The sequence below is a fragment of the Rhinoraja longicauda genome, chromosome 7 (genome assembly GCF_053455715.1).
Source record: "Rhinoraja longicauda isolate Sanriku21f chromosome 7, sRhiLon1.1, whole genome shotgun sequence".
In the NCBI taxonomy this organism is placed as follows: domain Eukaryota; kingdom Metazoa; phylum Chordata; class Chondrichthyes; order Rajiformes; family Arhynchobatidae; genus Rhinoraja; species Rhinoraja longicauda.
Window position 1 is genome coordinate 49,604,023 of NC_135959.1, and position 19,688 is coordinate 49,623,710.

The window sequence follows — 19,688 nt, forward strand, 5'->3', positions numbered from 1 at the left end:
GGGACAGAGCGGATGACTAGGTTACCGGGAAATAATTAGGGGTATGGACCTGCCAAATGAAGTGGTTGAGGCAGGTACAATAAAAACATTTTAAAAGACATTTGGATTTTTGGTCATCGTCCCTAATATTACTTTGTGATTTAACTTTTTACTATTTTAGTAAGTTTCCATCTAAATGTATGTTGTTGCTTCAGTAGCTTCTTAAGTCTCTTCCCCAGCTGCTCTCAGGTGCACTACGTGCATTTTTCCTGTGTAACTCTGCATTGAGAACAGCTGAGTATTACACTGAACACTACCACTGCTAAATTTTTCTTCCACTCATTTGTTATTCACACTCCCAGGAGAAGCTACTATCACAATTGGAACCAGATATCTCAGCTATTTCCTCTCTGCCCAGTGACATCAATCCACCGGGTGGCGCCATACGATGGCAGCCTCGCCAGCAGTCTGTCTCGTCCTTTTCTTCTTTTGTTGTGTTTAATCTGTTGTTAAATGGATGTTTTAGTGTTGTAGTTTTGTATTATGTGGGGGGTGAGGGAAACTTTGTTTTATCTCTTTCCTCGACGGAGATATGACTTTTCCGTATCGTATCTCCGTCCGGCCTAACATCATGGAGCTGGCGGTCCCTTCGCTGGGGATCGACTTCGTGAGCTCCAACCGTGGGAGCCTGCGGACCTAACATCGTGGAGCTTGCGGTCCCTTGGTTAGGGATCGACTGCGGGAGCTCCAACCGCAGGAGCTTCGACCGCCCTGATCGCGGGAACTTCGATCGCCCCGATGTGGGAGCTTTGATCGCTGGCTGCGGGAGCTTCAATCACCCCGACTGCGGGGGAAAAGGAGGGAAGAAAATAATATGTTATTGCCTTCCATCACAGTGCGCTGTGGTGGATGTTGATGGTAATTTTTATGGAGTTGTGTGTCTTGTTGCGTTTTTGGTATGACTCTGGCAAATCAAATTCCTTGGATGTTTTTACATAGTTGACTAATAAGTTAATTACAATTACAATTACAATTACAATTACTGTACAAATGTGATCAGCTTTGCGTGGATCTTAGATGAAACAAGGCATTTTCTTGGTTTGTGCACATATGACCTGCTGGAAATAGGATACAGCAGATTTAATCTTTAATACAGATTGTTGCAGCGAAAAGAATAAAAGTAATTACTCAGCAAGTGAGACCACATCTGTGGGAAGAGAATAGGGGTCAACATTTGAAGAGACCCTTTGTCAGAACTGAAAAGGAAACAAAAGAAATGCATAAAGCAGCAAGAAGGATGGGGGAGGGGGGGTGTTTCTCATAAGGTAAAACCAAAATGATGATGAGGAAAGACAGTAACCAAGATCATCTGGTCAGTGATTGAAGAGGAAGAGAGCATAGACAAAAGAAGGAAAATAAAATAAAAATTTGTTGATGTTGGATATCTAAAACAATGCTGGAATACTCTGCAGGTCGGGTCAGGCCACATCTCTGAGATAGAAAAGGAGTAAATGTTTCAGGTCGAAGACCTTTGTTTGACATTGTTCTACAACTTCAGGTAACTTGATTTCTCAGTCTGTATCAGTCATCCATCTGTAATATTAGCTCAACTTGTTTTTTTCCTTTTTCTCACAGAGTGGAGGACATGCCCCTTATCCTCTGGCTCTACATTTCACAACTCCCATATTCTTTTTTGCAGGTTCTTTTGTGTATGTCAGATGAAGGGTCAACAACATGAAACATTGACTGTTTCTTTTCTCACAGATACGCCCCACTGAGTGTTACTGCCATTTTTTGTTTATGTTTCAGATTTCCAGCATTGATTGGCAGTTTTTCGAATTTCATTCTTTCACCTACAATCCCACCCTCCAATTGTTCCCATTCACTCATTGATCAGATAAACCTGTATTTCGCTTCTCCCTGTGGTCATCCTGGTTTTACCACATCAGAGACATCCTCACCCTCCCTGTAGTTCAAAACGCAGCAGTCTGAAGCAGGGTCCTGACCCAAGACATTGCCTGAAATATTGATTGTGTTTCTTTCCCACAAATGCTGCCTGAGTATTTCTAGTATTTCCTGTTTTTGTTTTAGATTTCCTGCGCATGCAGTTTTAGTTTGATTAAAACTATATAAGCACAAGAATATATAAATTGCTGTTGGATACGATATTACATGTAACAAATGATCATTAATAAGTGACAAAATAAGTTAGAATAAGTACTCTTATTTTTGACGGACCTTTCACAAAGCATCCTTCTAATGACATCCTGAAAAATGTAATATAAATATAAGATGTTTATTTTGGCGTTTGAGCATATTCATTAATTTCCTTTACGTTTAATTTGTAAAATTTCCACCATTTTTGTTCTGCACTTGATTAATTCTTACCCTGTGGCTCTCGAACCACTTGACGGGCACTGTTCGTCAACACACCATCAGACCATTCGCGGGTATCCATGTCAATGTGACCCAGGAGCTGCTGGCGTGGCATGGCTTTGGGATTCATTGTGTACTGCTTCACCATCTTGTTTATTTTGCCAAGGGCTGCTCGTAGCATTCGCCACAGAATTGATTTTCCTGCACCACTTGGACCCACAATAACTACTCCCATTCTCTGACGTAACTGTTCAAAAAGTTCCAAGGCTTTTTTTATCTAGAAAGATGTACAAATGGTAGCAAAGAATATGAAATCAAACTTGACATCCTCATACAAGATTGACAATGGCTTCCTAAACTTGAAAACAACAGAATACAACATTGGTTTTGTGAATATTCTGATTCTTTCAGATAGATGAAGAAAGGTTTCCTTGAACTAAGAGGAAAGAACAATTCTTTGATTGTTTCAAATCCAAGGTTAAATGACAACAATAAAGTAATTTCAAGTTGGATAAACTTTGAATAAAATTATTTTTATCTCCAGCATAAAATGCATTCACTGGGGAATGTGTTATGCATATTAATGAAAGAGGAATGGTGCAATATTAACATACAAGAATAATTTCAGCCTTAAATGTTAATTTAGGTAGCAATATAAAAACTATTCTTTTTTTCAAATATGAATAAATAACTAATAAGTTTTTAACTATTAACTGTTCAATTTAATATATTTATCGATACAAAACTGAGCTTCGTTTTTTAAAAGTTTGACAATGGATAACAAATGTTTAGTTAAAAATCATGCAAACAATTAATTGGACCATTTACTAAGTAAGATCTTTTCATGGTTGGGGGATCCGCGCTGCCAAGAGCAAGGAAGGGAACCCGTGCCACCAAGAGCGAGGAGGGCCATCGAGAGCCACTTGACATATGGCTACCAGGAACGTTGGGGGGGCGCCGAGATCGAAGGGGGGACCTGGCAGGAGTTGCCTGATGCCACGTGCAGCGGAAGAACTGGTTCGCCGCTGTGAGCAGAAGATAAGAATGTTCGATTAACCTTTTGTAACTTTGTCCGCGCCAGAAACGTGGCAACTCTTGGGTACTACTGAGGTGGGGTCTGCTGTATGATTTTACTGGGTTGAATGCAAAAAAAAGCCTTTCATTGTACCTTGGTACATGTGACAATAAAATACAACTGAATCAATGAATTAAAATGGTTTTACTGAAACTCTGTTGAAGTATTGATTCATCAGAAACTCCTATAATACAAAATTATACTTGTTCTTTGATTTTTTAATTTATCCTATTTATTCTACAACTTTCCACATTTAGAAATATGAATGTATAATAAGGTTCAGAAATGTGCGAAAAATTGCAAGTAAATGTTTTGGTCTACCAGCTATCTTTATACTAACCTGGTTGGGTATAATTTCAAGGTAAGCTTCCTCAAATGCCTCATGTAGGGCTGCAGTCAGCTCAATATATTCAACATCTTTGAAGGTAACCCCAGGGAATATATCTTTCACTAAAGCATCAAACCGTGTACAGTCAGCAAATGTCAATTTTGACATGGTATTAAGACGGAGAGCCTGTACCACAATATGACTTTCATCAACTGTAAAATAAAATGGGGTAATAATTTTAACATATTCCAAAGTGCATTTCAACAATCTACATGAATACATGAACGAGTGAAACATTAATATCTATTGTTTTCTGTGCATTTTGTAAAGGGAGCTAATCCCAAAAGAAAAATACTAAACTGTAATTCTGGATTTCTGGATTTAGTGTTGTGTAATGATCCTGATCTGATAAGGGGACTAGAGGTAAAAGAGCCATTAGGAGGCAGTGATCACAACATGATAAGTTTTACTCTGCAAATGGAAAGGCAGAAGGGAAAATCGGAAGTGTCGGTATTACAGTATAGCAAAGGGGATTACAGAGGCATGAGGCAGGAGCTGGCCAAAATTGACTGGAAGGAGGCCCTAGCAGGGAAGACGGTAGAACAGCAATGGCAGGTATTCCTGGGAATAATGCAGAGGTTGCAGGATCAATTTATTCCAAAGAGGTGGAAAGACTCTAAGGGGAGTAAGAGACACCTGTGGCTGACAAGGGAAGTCAGGGACAGCATAAAAATTAAGGAGAGGAAGTATAACATAGCAAAGAAGAGTGGGAAGACAGAGGATTGGGACTCTTTTAAAGAGCAACAAAAGTTAACTAAAAAGGCAATACGGGGAGAAAAGATGAGGTACGAGGGTAAACTAGCCAATAATATAAAGGAGGATAGCAAAAGTTTTTTTAGGTACGTGAAGAGGAAAAAAATAGTCAAGGCAAATGTGGGTCCCTTGAAGACAGAAGCAGGGGAATTTATTATGGGGAACAAAGAAATGGCAGACGAGTTAAACCGTTACTTTGGATCTGTCTTCACTGAGGAAGATACACACAATCTCCCAAATGTTCTAGGGGCCGGAGAACCTAGGGTGATGGAGGAACTGAAGGAAATCCACATTAGGCAGGAAATGGTTTTGGGTAGACTGATGGGACTGAAGGCTGATAAATCCCCAGGGCCTGATGGTCTGCATCCCAGAGTACTTAAGGAGGTGGCTCTAGAAATAGTGGAAGCATTGGAGATCATTTTTCAATGTTCTATAGATTCAGGATCAGTTCCTGTGGATTGGAGGATAGCAAATGTTATCCCACTTTTTAAGAAAGGAGGGAGAGAGAAAACGGGTAATTATAGACCAGTTAGTCTGACATCAGTGGTGGGGAAGATGCTGGGGTCAATTATAAAAGACGAAATTGCTGAGCATTTGGATAGCAGTAACGGGATCATTCCGAGTCAGCATGGATTTACGAAGGGGAAATCATGCTTGACAAATCTACTGGAATTTTTTGAGGATGTAACTAGGAAAATTGACAAGGGAGAGTCAGTGGATGTGGTGTACCTCGACTTTCAGAAAGCCTTCGACAAGGTCCCACATAGGAGATTAGTGGGCAAAATTAGGGCACATGGTATTGGGGGTAGGGTACTGACATGGATAGAAAATTGGTTGACAGACAGAAAGCAAAGAGTGGGGATAAATGGGTCCCTTTCGGAATGGCAGGCAGTGACCAGTGGGGTACCGCAAGGTTCGGTGCTGGGACCCCAGCTATTTACGATATACATTAATGACTTAGACGAAGGGATTAAAAGTACCATTAGCAAATTTGCAGATGATACTAAGCTGGGGGGTAGTGTGAATTGTGAGGAAGATGCAATAAGGCTGCAGGGTGACTTGGACAGGTTGTGTGAGTGGGCGGATACATGGCAGATGCAGTTTAATGTAGATAAGTGTGAGGTTATTCACTTTGGAAGTAAGAATAGAAAGGCAGATTATTATCTGAATGGTGTCAAGTTAGGAGGAGGGGGAGTTCAACGAGATCTGGGTGTCCTAGTGCATCAGTCAATGAAAGGAAGCATGCAGGTACAGCAGGCAGTGAAGAAAGCAAATGGAATGTTGGCCTTCGTAACAAGAGGAGTTGAGTATTGGAGCAAAGAGGTCCTTCTACAGTTGTACCGGGCCCTGGTGAGACCGCACCTGGAGTACTGTGTGCAGTTTTGGTCTCCAAATTTGAGGAAGGATATTCTTGCTATGGAGGGCGTGCAGCGTAGGTTCACTAGGTTAATTCCCGGAATGGCGGGACTGTCGTATGTTGAAAGGCTGGAGCGATTGGGCTTGTATACACTAGAATTTAGAAGGATGAGGGGGGATCTTATTGAAACATATAAGATAATTAGGGGATTGGACACATTAGAGGCAGATAACATGTTCCCAATGTTGGGGGAGTCCAGAACAAGGGGCCACAGTTGAAGAATAAGGGGTAGGCCATTTAGAACAGAGATGAGGAAGAACTTTTTCAGTCAGAGGGTGGTGAAGGTGTGGAATTCTCTGCCTCAGAAGGCAGTGGAGGCCAGTTCGTTGGATGCTTTCAAGAGAGAGCTGGATAGAGCTCTTAAGGATAGCGGAGTGAGGGGGTATGGGGAGAAGGCAGGAACGGGGTACTGATTGAGAGTGATCAGCCATGATCGCATTGAATGGCGGTGCTGGCTCGAAGGGCTGAATGGCCTACTCCTGCACCTATTGTCTATTGTCTATTGTAATTGACAGTAATATATCATTCAGAATTATAGTTTTATTGAATATAAATGCTGATGGTGGATTTAGCATTCAGAGTTTCAAGTAAATACAGTCATATAGATTATAGGATATCACAGTAAATGGACTATAACACTTGTAATCAAATTTGTTAGCTAATTATAGATACTAAACAAACATCTTCTACATTACCATCGTTTATTCTTTTATTCCTTATTTTTAGAATTACATCTTTTTCTTTATATTATCACATATGCATCTATTCAAATTGAATTACTGTAAGTAATATTTTTTAATTATAATATATATTTCTTCAATCACATGAAGGTTGAGCTGCCAGACAGCCTTACTTTCTCTTTTGCTTTTTTTTAGCTGCTGAAGCAGACTGCCGCAACCCTTGAGGACTGTCTTCAGTGCTCTCAGACCCCAGTCATAGTGTTGCTGTGGCGTAAGCAGCTCTCTGAAATACCACCATAAATAAAATTCAAATAAAAACCTAATTAAACAAATTAGTTTATTTAACAATTCTCTGGCATTTCAGCACCAATTCATTACAGTAATCCTGTAATGATCCTACCAGATGAAGTATAGTATGCCCCTTATTATTGAGAAACTGGGAATACTGAAAACCAAAGGGCTGAACATAAGCCCTCGTAATAGTATCACAGATTTATTACGTTCTTGGTATTCATAACTCAGAATTTTTTTTAATAAATATTAATAATATAAATAGATGGTTTAGCAAACAAAAATAGATAGGAGGCAGCAATTAATGACACAATAAATTGCAGCATAACATATCTAATATAATTTCTCCCTCCTTGATTTAGGAAAGCAAAAATCACTGCAATATTCTATTAAATGTTAGCCTTTTTATTGACAATAGCTCTTACTTCAACACTCAGCAGGTCCGGCAGCATCTCTGGAGGAAAAGAATGGCTGATGTTTCAGGTCAGGACCCATCTGCCATCATCCTTTTTCTCCAGAGCTGTTGCCTGACCCGCTGAGTTACTCCAGCATTTTGTGTCTATCGTTGGTATAAACCAGCATCTTCAGTTCTTTGTTTCTACATCCTGGACCTTGAACGCAGCACCCAGGTCTGCAACTGGATCCTTGACTTCCCAACCCACAGACCACATGGTAATTCTTAACAACAATGCCTTGTAAGGCTACATTCTCTGCCCCCTAAGTACACTCCCTCTGCACTCACATCTGTGCAGCCAAATTCTGCTGTAACTTCATTTATCAGGTAGCAGATAACAACATTGTAGTGGGCCGGGTCTCACATAATGACAAGATGGAAGTATAGGAAGGAGATGCAAGATATCAGGATGGCAAGACAACGTGCAGCACAGTGGCGCAACGGTAGAGTTGCTGCCTTACAGTGAATGCATCAAGACCCAGGGTTCGATCCCGTCTACAGGTGCTGTCTGTGTGGAGTTTGTACGTTCTCCCCATGACCTGCGTGGGTTTTCCCCGAGATCTTCGGTTTCCTCCCACACTCTAAAGACGCACAGGTATGTAGGTTAATTGGCTTGGTAAATGGGTTTTTTAAATTGTCCCTCGTTGGGTATAGGATAGTGTTGATGTGTGGTGATCACTGGTCGGTGCGGACTTGGTGGGCCGAAAGGGCCTGTTTCTACGCTATATCTCTAAACAAAACTAAAACAACCTTTCCTTCAATGTCACTAAATGAAGGAGCTGGTCACCGATTTCAGGAAGAGATTTCAGTCCATGCCTCAGTTCACATCAATGATGCTAAAGTGAAGATGGTCAAGATTTTCAAATTCTAAGGTACAAATATCACCAACAATTTGGCCTGGACCATTTATATTGACACCATGGCCAATAAAGCACATCAACACCTCTAATTCCTCAGAAGACTAAAGAAATTCAGCATGTATCCAATTACTTTCCCAATTTCTACAGAAGCACCATAGAAAGCATCCTATTTGGATGCAACACAGCTTCTGTGGAGTCATTTAAGTTCTTTGGAACCATCATCTCCAGGGACCTTAAATGGGGGGCCACCATCGACTCCACAGTCAAAAAGGCCCAACAGAGGATGTACTTCCTGCGGCAACTGAAGAAATACAATCTGCCACAGGCAATTATGGTCCAATTCTATACTGCTATCGTTGAGTCCATCCTCACCTTCTCCATCATGGTCTGGTTTGGCTCAGCCACTAAGCACAACATCCGGAGGCTGCAACGGATCGTTCGCACAGCTGAGAAGGTTGTTGGCTGCAAGCTTCCCCCCATTGACGAACTGTACACTGCAAAGGCCAGGAAGCGAGCGGGGAAGATCATCTCTGACCCCTCTCACCCTGGCCACAAACTCTTCGAAACACTTCCCTCTGGAAGGCGACTCCAGACTGTCAAAGCCGCCACAGCCAGACATAAAAACAGCTTTTTTTCCACGAGTGACAGCTCTACTCAATAACCAAAGTCTGTAGTCTCTTTTTTTGCTCTGGTTTATTTTCACCCACATGTTTAGACCGTAATGGTGTATCATATTGTTTTGATGTGTTTATGCTTTATTCTTATTTGCTAACTGTATGTTTGTGTTGTCATTTGTGAGCGGAGCACCAAGGCACATTCCTTGTATCTGCATACTTGGCCAATAAACTTATTCATTCATTCATTCATTCGTATGGCAACTGCTCTGTCCATGACCGCATAACATTGCAGGTGGTTGTTAGCATGACGCAAACTAGCCTTTGCCCCACTGACTCCATTTCACACTGCCTTGGGAAAGCAGCCATCATAATCAAGGTCCTCTCACATCCTAGTCATTCTTTCCTCCCCTCTCTTATTGGGCAGAAGGTATAAAGCTTGAAAGCACCTGCTACCAGATTTAGGAACAGCTTCTTCCCCACTATTATCAGACAATGGAACAGACCTCTCATACCGCAAGGACAAATTTCCAATCTTCCAAACAAACTCGTTACTGTCCTTGTTCTTGTTTTTTAATCTGTATTTTCTCGCTGTTACACCACATTCTGCACTGTGCTTATTTTCTCTTTTGTGCTATCTGATATCCTCATGTTTGGTTTGATTTCCCTTGATAGCTTACAAAACAACATTTTTTCACTGTATCACAGTATACATGACAATAATAAAACCAATATTGTTAGTAATTTATGAAGATTAGAATGTGGAAATCCTGCCATTAGAGTGTTTTAATAAAAATTAAAATCAAACAAAGGTATGGATTAGGGCTTTACTAGCAGATTGCTTGAGGTAAGAAAAGCGGATAGCAAAAGAATAACATAGCAAAAGGATCTTAGTGAAAGTCAAGATATGTGATTTGAAGAGTATGTATAAAGGGACTGGATTGAGAGAAATGGAAATATATAAAAGGACCTTTAAGACTTGGAAGAGTATATATGAAAAGTTGAAACAATGAATTGAATGGATCTTTACTCCTACTCTACAGATACACTGATTCCAGGTGAATATAAAACTGGTGTAAATAGTTACAACCACAACCTTTCAATGACAACGAATAAAATAATTGAATACATACTTGGACAGATTAAAGAGGGCCACTAGTTTTCTTCCCAACACGTTACCATTTTTAACTCCTTCTGAATAAAGAATAACTTCAGCGATAAGTTCATTATCGGGCCGTGACATAGCAACAGGTCGAAATAGTTGTTTCAGATTATCAGGGAGTTTTTGCCGTCCTCCGTAACCTTTTCCAGCAGGGTTCATAGTGATGAATATTCCAGAATTTGAATCAAGATCAACCTAAAATTGTAAATAAGCAAATTCATAACAATTTACGTGATGAATTAATAGTCAAAATCATTCGCTTGCGCTTATACTAAAGCTTAGCTCATATGATTAGCGGATAGAAGACTATGTCTCAGCAATTGGAAAGTGGGGCTTGATTATGTCAGGCAGTTAATGCGAGAAAGTTGTGGATGGAAAGATGAGTTGAGAAAACCAAAAAGAGCCAGTAAGCAATTGATGTAGACGAGACCTACCAGCACTGGCTGAGACCTGCTCCGTGAGGCTCCCTTTATATCAAGCAGGTGCAGAACAAACAATGCTTTGAATATCTGGTTGGATTGTGTGTAACAAATCAGAGATGCGCTTTGGATTAATGTGTCCTAATTTATCCCATCAATGCTTTTAATAAGTGCTGCACTATGAAGGGTGGAATTACCTGCACGTTTGACATGCAAACAGTATCACTTGTGCTCATGCTATTCATAAAAAGACGTTCCCAGTCAAATATCCATTGGCCTTAAAACGCTTATAATTATTTTGTACAGCAGGAAACAGAATCATGTGACTAAATGTCCAGGCAATTGACGCCTTCACAGTATCTGTTTATAGAGCTGTCATAGTAATGCATTAAAAATTTGCATTTCTATTGCTTAAAAATATTTAAATTCGATTTTTTTTTTTTTTTTTTCGTGTGAAATTAAGAATTATACCTGCTTCCCCAGCAACTCACAGAACCTCTTGTGATTTTTCAGGGCGTCCTGAATGCCCTGAATTTGCATTGAAACAGCAGATAGTACAGCTTCCTCCAGACGATTGAACTCATCGAAGCAGCCCCATGCACCACATTTCACCAAACCAACAAAAATTCGGCCCATTGACTTCACATCAATGCCCTTCAAGAATAAGGTTAAGAAATCAAAGATTAAAATAATTTCTTCAAACGTGAGATTTCAAGTATTTTTAAATAAATAGCGTCAATAAAGATGCAGCAGATCTTGTGATGTTGATTGAATACTTAATAATTCTGTTGCAAGTTGCGCAGCAATTTGCAACGTCCAATTTGGCAATAATACCCCTTTTGACATTCCAATCTCTGATGCAGGTGGAAGCCTAATCACAATAAAGCACTGTGTTTAGCTTCAATCAAAGATGCTAACATCTAAATCTCTCAACAGATGTCTTACATGAAAGGGTTGTTTCTTTGATGGCAAAAGCCCCCACCATGTTACCTACAGTAAGATGGCATTTTTGAGCATCTGGGCACATTAGAAACATAGAAATATAGAAAATAGGTGCAGGAGTAGGCCATTCGGCCCTTCGAGCCTGCACCGCCATTCAATATGATCATGGCTGATCATCCAGCTCAGTAGCCTGTACCTGCCTTCTCTCCATACCCCCTGATCCCTTTAGCAAAAAGGGCCACATCTAACTCCCTCTTAAATATAGCCAATGAACTGGCCTCAACTACCTTCTGTGGCAGAGAATTCCACAGACACACCACTCTCTGTGTGAAGAAATGTTTTCTCATCTCGGTCCTAAAAGACTTCCCCCTTATCCTTAAGCTGTGACCCCTGGTTCTGGACTCCCCCAACATCGGGAACAATCTTCCCGCATCTAGCCTCTCCAACCCCTTAAGAATTTTATATGTTTCTATAAGATCCCCCCTCAGTCTTCTAAATTCCAGCGAGTACAAGCCCAGTCTATCCAGTCTTTCCTCATATGCAAGTCCCGCCATCCCAGGGATTAATCTGGTGAACCTTCTCTGTACTCCCTCTAAGGCAAGAACGTCTTTCCTCAGGTTAGGAGACCAAAACTGCACACAATACTCCAGGTGCGGTCTCACCAAGGCCCTGTACAACTGCAGCAGAACCTCCCCGCTCCTAAACTCAAATCTTCTTGCTATGAATGCCAACATACCATTCGCTTTCTTCACTGCCTGCTGCACCTGCATGCTTGCTTTCAATGACTGGTGCACCATGACACCCAGGTCACGTTGCATCTACCCTTCTCCCAATCGGTCACCATTCAGGTAATACTCTGCTTTCCTGTTCTTGCCGCCAAAGTGGATAACCTCACATTTATCCACATTATATTGCATCTGCCATGCATTTGCCCACTCGCCTAATCTATCCAAGTCAGTCTGCAGCCTCCTAGCATCCTCCTCGCAGCTAACACTGCCACCCAGCTTCGTGTCATCCGCAAACTTAGAGATGTTGCATTCAATTCCCTCGTCCAAATCATTAATATACACTGTAAATAACTGGGGTCCCAGCACTGAGCCTTGCGGTACCCCACTAGTCACTGCCTGCCATTCCGAAAAGGACCCGTTTATTCCTACTCTTTGCTTCCTGTCCGCCAACCAATTTTCTATCCACCTCAAAACTGAACCCTCAATACCGTGTGCTTTAAGTTTGTACACCAATCTCCTATGTGGGACCTTGTCGAAGGCCTTCTGAAAGTCCAGATATAACACATCGACTGGTTCTCCCTTATCCACTCTACTAGTTACATCCTCGAAAAATTCTATAAGATTCGTCAGACATGATTTGCCTTTGGTAAATCCATGCTGACTTTGTCCGATGATTTCACCACTTTCCAAATGTGATGCTATCACATCTTTAATAACTGACTCCAGCATTTTCCCCACTACCGATGTTAGGCTAACAGGTCTATAATTCCCCGTTTTCTCTCTCCTCCCTTTTTAAAAAGTGGGGTTACATTAGCTACCCTCCAGTCCTCAGGAACTACTCCAGAATCTAAAGAGTTCTGAAAAATTATCACTAATGCATCCACTATTTCTGAGGCTACTTCCTTAAGCACTCTGGGATATTATCATCAAGTTTAACCTTTATCTTATTTGTATTCACACATTTTCAATCTCCTCCAGATTTTAGTGCATTTAGTAGCTGTGGTGACCCTGTCTCGATTTCCCCCCTTTTTGTGAATGCCAACTGCAGCTTTTTCATTGCATTACTACCTACCTCTTAAATGGCCATCAGACTATCCTTGACTGGACTTTGCTGGCTTTACCTTGCACTAAACGTTATTCCCTTATCATGTATCTATATACTGTAAATAGCTCGATTGTAAACATGTATTGTGTTTCTGCTGACTGGATAGCATGCAACAAAAGCTTTTCACTGTACCTTGATACACATGGCAATAAACTAAACCAAACTAAATTACATTTATCGGATTTCTTGTAAAGTAAATATATTCATAGTTCCCCAAGCATGTGAAATATTCTTGAAATTGCATTTCAAATTTACCGGTCTTAAATACTGATCTAAAGTTTGAACAAGTACCACAGGCCATGTAGCATTAAGTTATTTTAAATTAGTGTCAAAAAAAGACACAAGGTGCTGGAGTAACTCTTAAAACTTAAAAATAATATCATGTTTTTTTAAGACAGAATAGTTAACAACATTTGCTGGTACAATCATTGTCAAACTACTGCATACCAAGTGTGAAAAATATTAATAATCAACGAATCCAATGCATTATACAAAAAAAACCTACATAATTACCTCATCACAGTTAAAAACAAGAACCTGTCTACCAAACAAGCCTCCTAATGCTTTCACAGATTCTGTCTTGCCAGTGCCAGCTGGTCCATATGGATTTCCTCCAAGCCCCATCTTCATGGCTTGAGTGAGAGTCAGATAACATTTGTCTGTGAGAGGAGTATGAACCAGCTTTGGAGCATTACCCTATAAGACATTTTTTTAATGTGTTAACAATAATATTGTAAATATTCCCATCACATCACTTCTACAAAGTAGATGTCTTTTCGATCATGGGATAATTTCAAAGGTTATTTGTAAGAAGATACTGTACATGCCACAAAACATTACCTTGAACTTTATATTTACAGCAAATAAATGGTATTTATAGATGAACCAGAAGAAAGCTCCTCATAAAAATTAAGCATGGCTTTATAAACTATTATACTCATAAATCATGTATTAAAATATAATTATTTCAGTGTCTAGATGTAACATAGTTCCATAGGCAATGGTTGGGAAGCCTGTGAAACAGTTAGCTATACAGAAACAGAAGAACATTTGGATTTCCACTTTGAAGACAAAAAAATTAACTTCTTCACCGTAGAAGTGGTGAATCTCTGGAAATGTCTATCCCAGAAGCTTTGAAGTTCAGTTGTTACGTATATTAAAGGCAAAGAGAGATCTTGCATAAACCCAGGTTTGGCTTAAATAAGTGATAAAAGGTACTTAATTCAAAATTATCCCTCGAAAGAGTAATTATCAGAACATAAAATAATTTTGCAGAAATTGTATTAAAGCTGAAAAGTGCATACCATCTGTAGGAGCCATTTATGCTTAATTCAGTATAAGAAAATAACTGCAGATGCTGGTACAAATCGAAGGTATTTATTCACAAAATGCTGGAGTAACTCAGCAGGTCAGGCAGCATCTCGGGAGAGAAGGAATGGGTGACGTTTCGGGTCGAGTCCCTTCTTCAGACTTAATTCAGTTACTGTCATTGTATTATGGCTATGTTTAATATTTCTAGTTTCTGTCTTTTTTGCATGCTTGTGGGTGTGATTTGATACATAATGGGGAGTGTCCACATGGGAGTAGGCTAGCGTAGCGACAGAGATTGTGGGTCAGTTTAGTCTCAGAGGATGCAGAGAATACAGTTTTTTACCACGCTCACGACAGTCACACACGACTGCCACGCTCGCGCCAGCTACACTCACAAGGACCACACGGTAACGACTACACGATTTTTACTGTATTGTTTGAAGAAGAAACAGTTGATAAGAACGAAAAGTTATGAATTACTCTTTTGATTTGTGCTACTTTAATAAAGACCAATGAATCAAGAAACAGCGTTTGGAAGATTCGTTTTTGTTATCTCGGAGTGCGGTGTGTGCGTAAGCTATACCTCCATTCCATCCCCGAGCAGTAATGGCTATCGAAGTTGGACTTTGAGAAGGTATAGAAACTGCCATTACACCATCTATGCTTTCACAATAGGAGAATAAATTCAACAATGGCAGCAGCTGAACATGAACTGCCACAGACTGACACACATTCCCCTCCATGGAAAGGAAAATTGGAAGGATGTATAACAAGCAATCCTCTATTATCCACTCTGCCACATGCCTAAAAACACATATCAATCTACTAACTAGCCTACAGAATGCATTTTCCCCCATGCAGACATTATATACAAGAGCTTTCTATTTTCCTTAACATTCTTGTCTTGATACAGAACTATAAATTTTGTGAGATTCACACATTCAGCAGTGTCTTATACAGTCTGCTTAAGACCATCTGGTAAATACTGACTGCATGGAATATCTCTCAGCCATGTTGATCGTTGCAAAATGAAATATTTCTTTAAAGAATAAGAAACCACATACAATGACTTTAAAAAACTTAGTAGATAAATTGTTCTAAACAAAATACAAAGTAAAAAACACGGTGAGTCTAATTATAACAGGAAAATGTGCACCTGGTATTCATATGTATATTGGAACTCTGCATCCACCATCTGAATGTAACAGTTATTATCTGGTTTCATGTAGAATCGAAGTTGTTTCTTCCAAGCCCAATCTGAGGTACTGCAAATCTGCGTTTGATTCAATTGGTTAACGATCTCTATATTGTGAATGATGTCAAGAATGAGGGCTTTGAGTTTCAACTCCAAGATGGTTGTCTCTGAAAGCGTGCACAAACATACAAAAACGTGCTTAAACACAAAAATTCATCAACATTTAAAGCCTTCTAAACATGAATCAAATTAATTCTATGACAAAAATTAACACAATTACTCCTTTCCCCAGCACATTTAGAGTCTAACCACAATTCTTCAAAAGACTATAAAATTATAAGCTCACATCAATATGTAACACAATAAACTTTCTTTATTCCTTCTTTTCCGGGCCACAATTATTTATTCTTTTGTACTTCAAACAATAATATAGACAATAGACAATAGGTGCAGGAGTAGGCCATTCGGCCCTTCGAACCAACATCGCCATTCAATGTGATCATGGCTGATCATTCTCAATCAGTACCCCGTTCCTGCCTTCTCCCAATACCCCCTGACTCCGCTATCCTTAAGAGCTCTATCTAGCTTTCTCTTGAATACATTCAGAGAATTGGCCTCCACTGCCTTCTGAGGCAGAGAATTCCACAGATTCACAACTCTCTGACTGAAAAAGTTTTTCCTCATCTCCGTTCTAAATATTTAAAATCTAATTTGTTAGAATTGATATCAAATTTTATAGTGCAAATACCCACAGCTTATTCATTGTAAAATTTACTTTCCCTTTCCACAATGACCTCCCATCCCTTAGATTTACGTACCAAACATTCTGAATTTCAATAGGTACTGCTAATCTAGTAAGGGCTAAAAGAGTTTCCTAAAACCAGTTGTCATCCAGAACTGACAGACAGCAGAAAACGACATTTATTTGATTAATTTGTCGAACATTGTGTAAACCTTTAGGAAACTAAGATCCTCTCTTGATATTTACTTTACAATATTACAAAATCACATAAACTTCTGGCTAATTGTAAGCAGTTAGATGCATACTCGCAACAATAGCAAATTAACATAGAACAGGAGAATTTTAATATCAAGAATAAATGAAATAACAGATAACAATTTTTATCAAGCCATAATATCATGAAAATGCTATTTGTTGTTATTTAATCTAAATCAGTATATTGGCTATTATTGGCAAGGACTTTGGGTGAACAGATGATTACAAGGTCATTCAATGAAAATATAAAGCTTGTTTAGTTTAGAGATACAGCACGGAAACAGGCCCTTCGGCCCACCGAGTCCACGCTGACCAGCGATCCCCACATATTAACATTATCCTATGCACACTAGAGACAATATACATTTTATAAAAGCCAATTAACCTACAAACCTGTACGTCTTTGGAATGTGGGAGGAAACCGAAGATCTCGGAGAAAACCCACGCAGGTCACGGGGAGAACGTACAAACTCCGTACAGATAGCAGCCGTAGTCAGGATCGAACCTGGGTCTCTGGCGCTGAAAGTGCTGTAAGGCAGCAACTCTACGCTGCACCACCACTGCCCCTTGTAGTTGATACTACAAGTTTGAATTGTAGCCACTCTTTGCTATTATCATTACATTCTACCATTCCAATGCTCAAACTGCCCTCATCATCCCAAAAATATTGATTGTGAGGAATTAATCATACAAAAAAAAAGAATTAATCTATAGTTATTAAATAGAAAGAACTTGTGACACTTCTAGAATTTTACATCAGAGTGAGATTATTGATAATGCAAAATATCGATTTAAAATTGACAATTTCAAATTACAAAAGATCATTTTCTAAGTTTGCATTTGCTAACAGTTGAACTTGGAAACTCTGACCAAGCAGAGGTTTCTTACCTGCACTACCTGTTTCCTCACTATAATAGTCTACACCTGTGTAGTTTTCCAGTTTTGCCACCAATTCATCATTTAACTGTTGCAATCTTTGCTTTTTTATGGCGTTTTCAACTTCTTCAGTAAATTGTATCTGCTCAGTCAGGCAAAGAATCTGACAACATAGAGGTGATAAAACACTTATAAATGCAAAAAAATATTGGAAGTATGATTAAAAATTCCAAAACCTATTGTATTTCCAAACATTAAACTTGACCTGGAAATAAAATTTGATGTGTAATCAAGAATGTTCTGGTGTAAACAACAGAGAATGTGATAAAAGCACTAATTCAGGTAGAACGTTATGTTATTGGACTAATTTTATACAAATGTAACATAAATGTTCATTAGAAATAAGAAAAATGGAAGTTGCATTTCTTCACCATGAAAACGCATACATTTTCCATTGTATTTTGAATTCATTATTCAATACTAAGAGTTTCAAAATATTATTAATTACCAATTTAAAATTTTATGATTCACGGGAATAAATGGTTTTACACATTTGTAATCTTTAAATTAGAAAAATGATAAAGTGTGACTTTACTCCTTAAAATCTTGTAAATTATCCAATTATGTAAGAAATATATTCTGGGTAAGTTATTTGAACAATTGGTGAACTAAACTAGTTTTATGAAGGAGGGGAAAGGAGCAGGGTGACTGGGTGGTGAAGAAATGTGGAGGTAGGAGGTATCACCTGAAACTGGTGAATTCAATGTTAATACTGTTGTAAGCTACCCAATATGAGGTGCTGTTCTTCACATTTGCATGTGACCTCACTCATGCATGGAGGAACCAAGGACAGAAAGATTAGTATGGAAATGGGAAGGAGGGTTAAAATGATGAGCAACTGTAAGCTCCAGCAGGCCTTGGCGAACAAAGCGCAAGGCAGCCACATCGGCAACATAGAATCCAATAGATGATGGTGGAAGAGATGCAAATGAACTTCCATCTCACCTGGAAAGGCCACTTGGATCCTTGGATGGAAGTGACAGCAGGTAGGGATAGGTGTTACATCTCCTGCAGTTGTAGTGGAAAATACCTGGGGAGGAGCTGGTTGGGTGGGAAGGATGAGTAAACTAAGGAGTTGCAGTGAGAGTGGTGTCTACAGAACGTGGCAAGGTGTGGGGAAAGGAAGATGGAACTGAAGGTGAGATCAAATTGAAGGTAGACATAAAATGCTGGAGTAACTCAGCGGGTCAAGCAGCATCTCGGGACAGAAGGAATGGGTGACGTTTCGGGTCAAGACCCTTTTTCAGACATTGCCGGTGGTGGAAATGTCAGAAAATTATATGTTGGATGCGGAAGTAAGTAAGTAGGAGAGAACCAAATAACTGTCCTCATTCCATCTGGTGAGAGCAGAACTGTGTTGGAAACAGAGGAGACGCAGGTGAGAGCTTCATCGATAACAGCAGGGGGGGAAACGCACGTTGAAGAAAGAGAACATCTCCTTCTCCGAAAGCCTTCTCTTCTTTCTTTATCAGGACCCTTTTGTCGCTTCCAGCCTTTGTTACAAACTCCACTCATCTACCAATCAGCCCACTCACCTTTATCTTCCGATCACTTGCCAGGCTTTGCCCCACCCTGGCCTCTCTTTTCTAGCTTTCTCCCCCCTACTCCATCAATCTGATGATCCCAAACCAAAGCTTTGTCTGTCCTTTCTTTCCCTAATTTTTTCCTGTTTGCATTCGCAACCAACTATTATTTGCAAGCTGTTGATACCTTGTTATATTTTTCTATATAATTATTTGCATCAATGAATCTGATAGCCTTGTGCTAAAGATGTTCTATTTTCTATTTTGTACATGTACTATCTGGTCATTCAACTATAAAATAAAGGTTAGTTGCTGTGCCACACTATCCCAGATCTAACAGCACACACAAAGAAAATTAAATTGCTTTATTGGAACTATCATTGTATTGATCATATTAAAACCCCAAGTCATTACAGGAAGAACAATGAATAATTACAAAGCAGTAATCTAATTGATAAGAAATTCTACATGTTCATAACTGTA

At 39.5% G+C, this 19,688-nt stretch overlaps 1 protein-coding gene across 2 annotated transcripts in view; it reads right to left on the reverse strand.

Moving 5' to 3' along the window:
* The window catches only part of dync2h1 (dynein cytoplasmic 2 heavy chain 1), a 310,791-nt gene that overhangs the window by 226,621 nt on the left and 64,482 nt on the right, over nt 1-19,688 (reverse strand). For both annotated transcript variants that reach the window (XM_078402527.1, XM_078402526.1), the window contains exons 32-39: nt 17,635-17,785; nt 15,711-15,916; nt 13,757-13,939; nt 10,940-11,122; nt 10,021-10,244; nt 6,842-6,951; nt 3,771-3,970; nt 2,368-2,632 (exon numbers count right to left, since the gene is read on the reverse strand). In XM_078402527.1, coding sequence (XP_078258653.1) covers nt 2,368-2,632; nt 3,771-3,970; nt 6,842-6,951; nt 10,021-10,244; nt 10,940-11,122; nt 13,757-13,939; nt 15,711-15,916; nt 17,635-17,785 — 1,522 coding nt within the window. The remainder of the gene's footprint in view (nt 1-2,367; nt 2,633-3,770; nt 3,971-6,841; nt 6,952-10,020; nt 10,245-10,939; nt 11,123-13,756; nt 13,940-15,710; nt 15,917-17,634; nt 17,786-19,688) is intronic.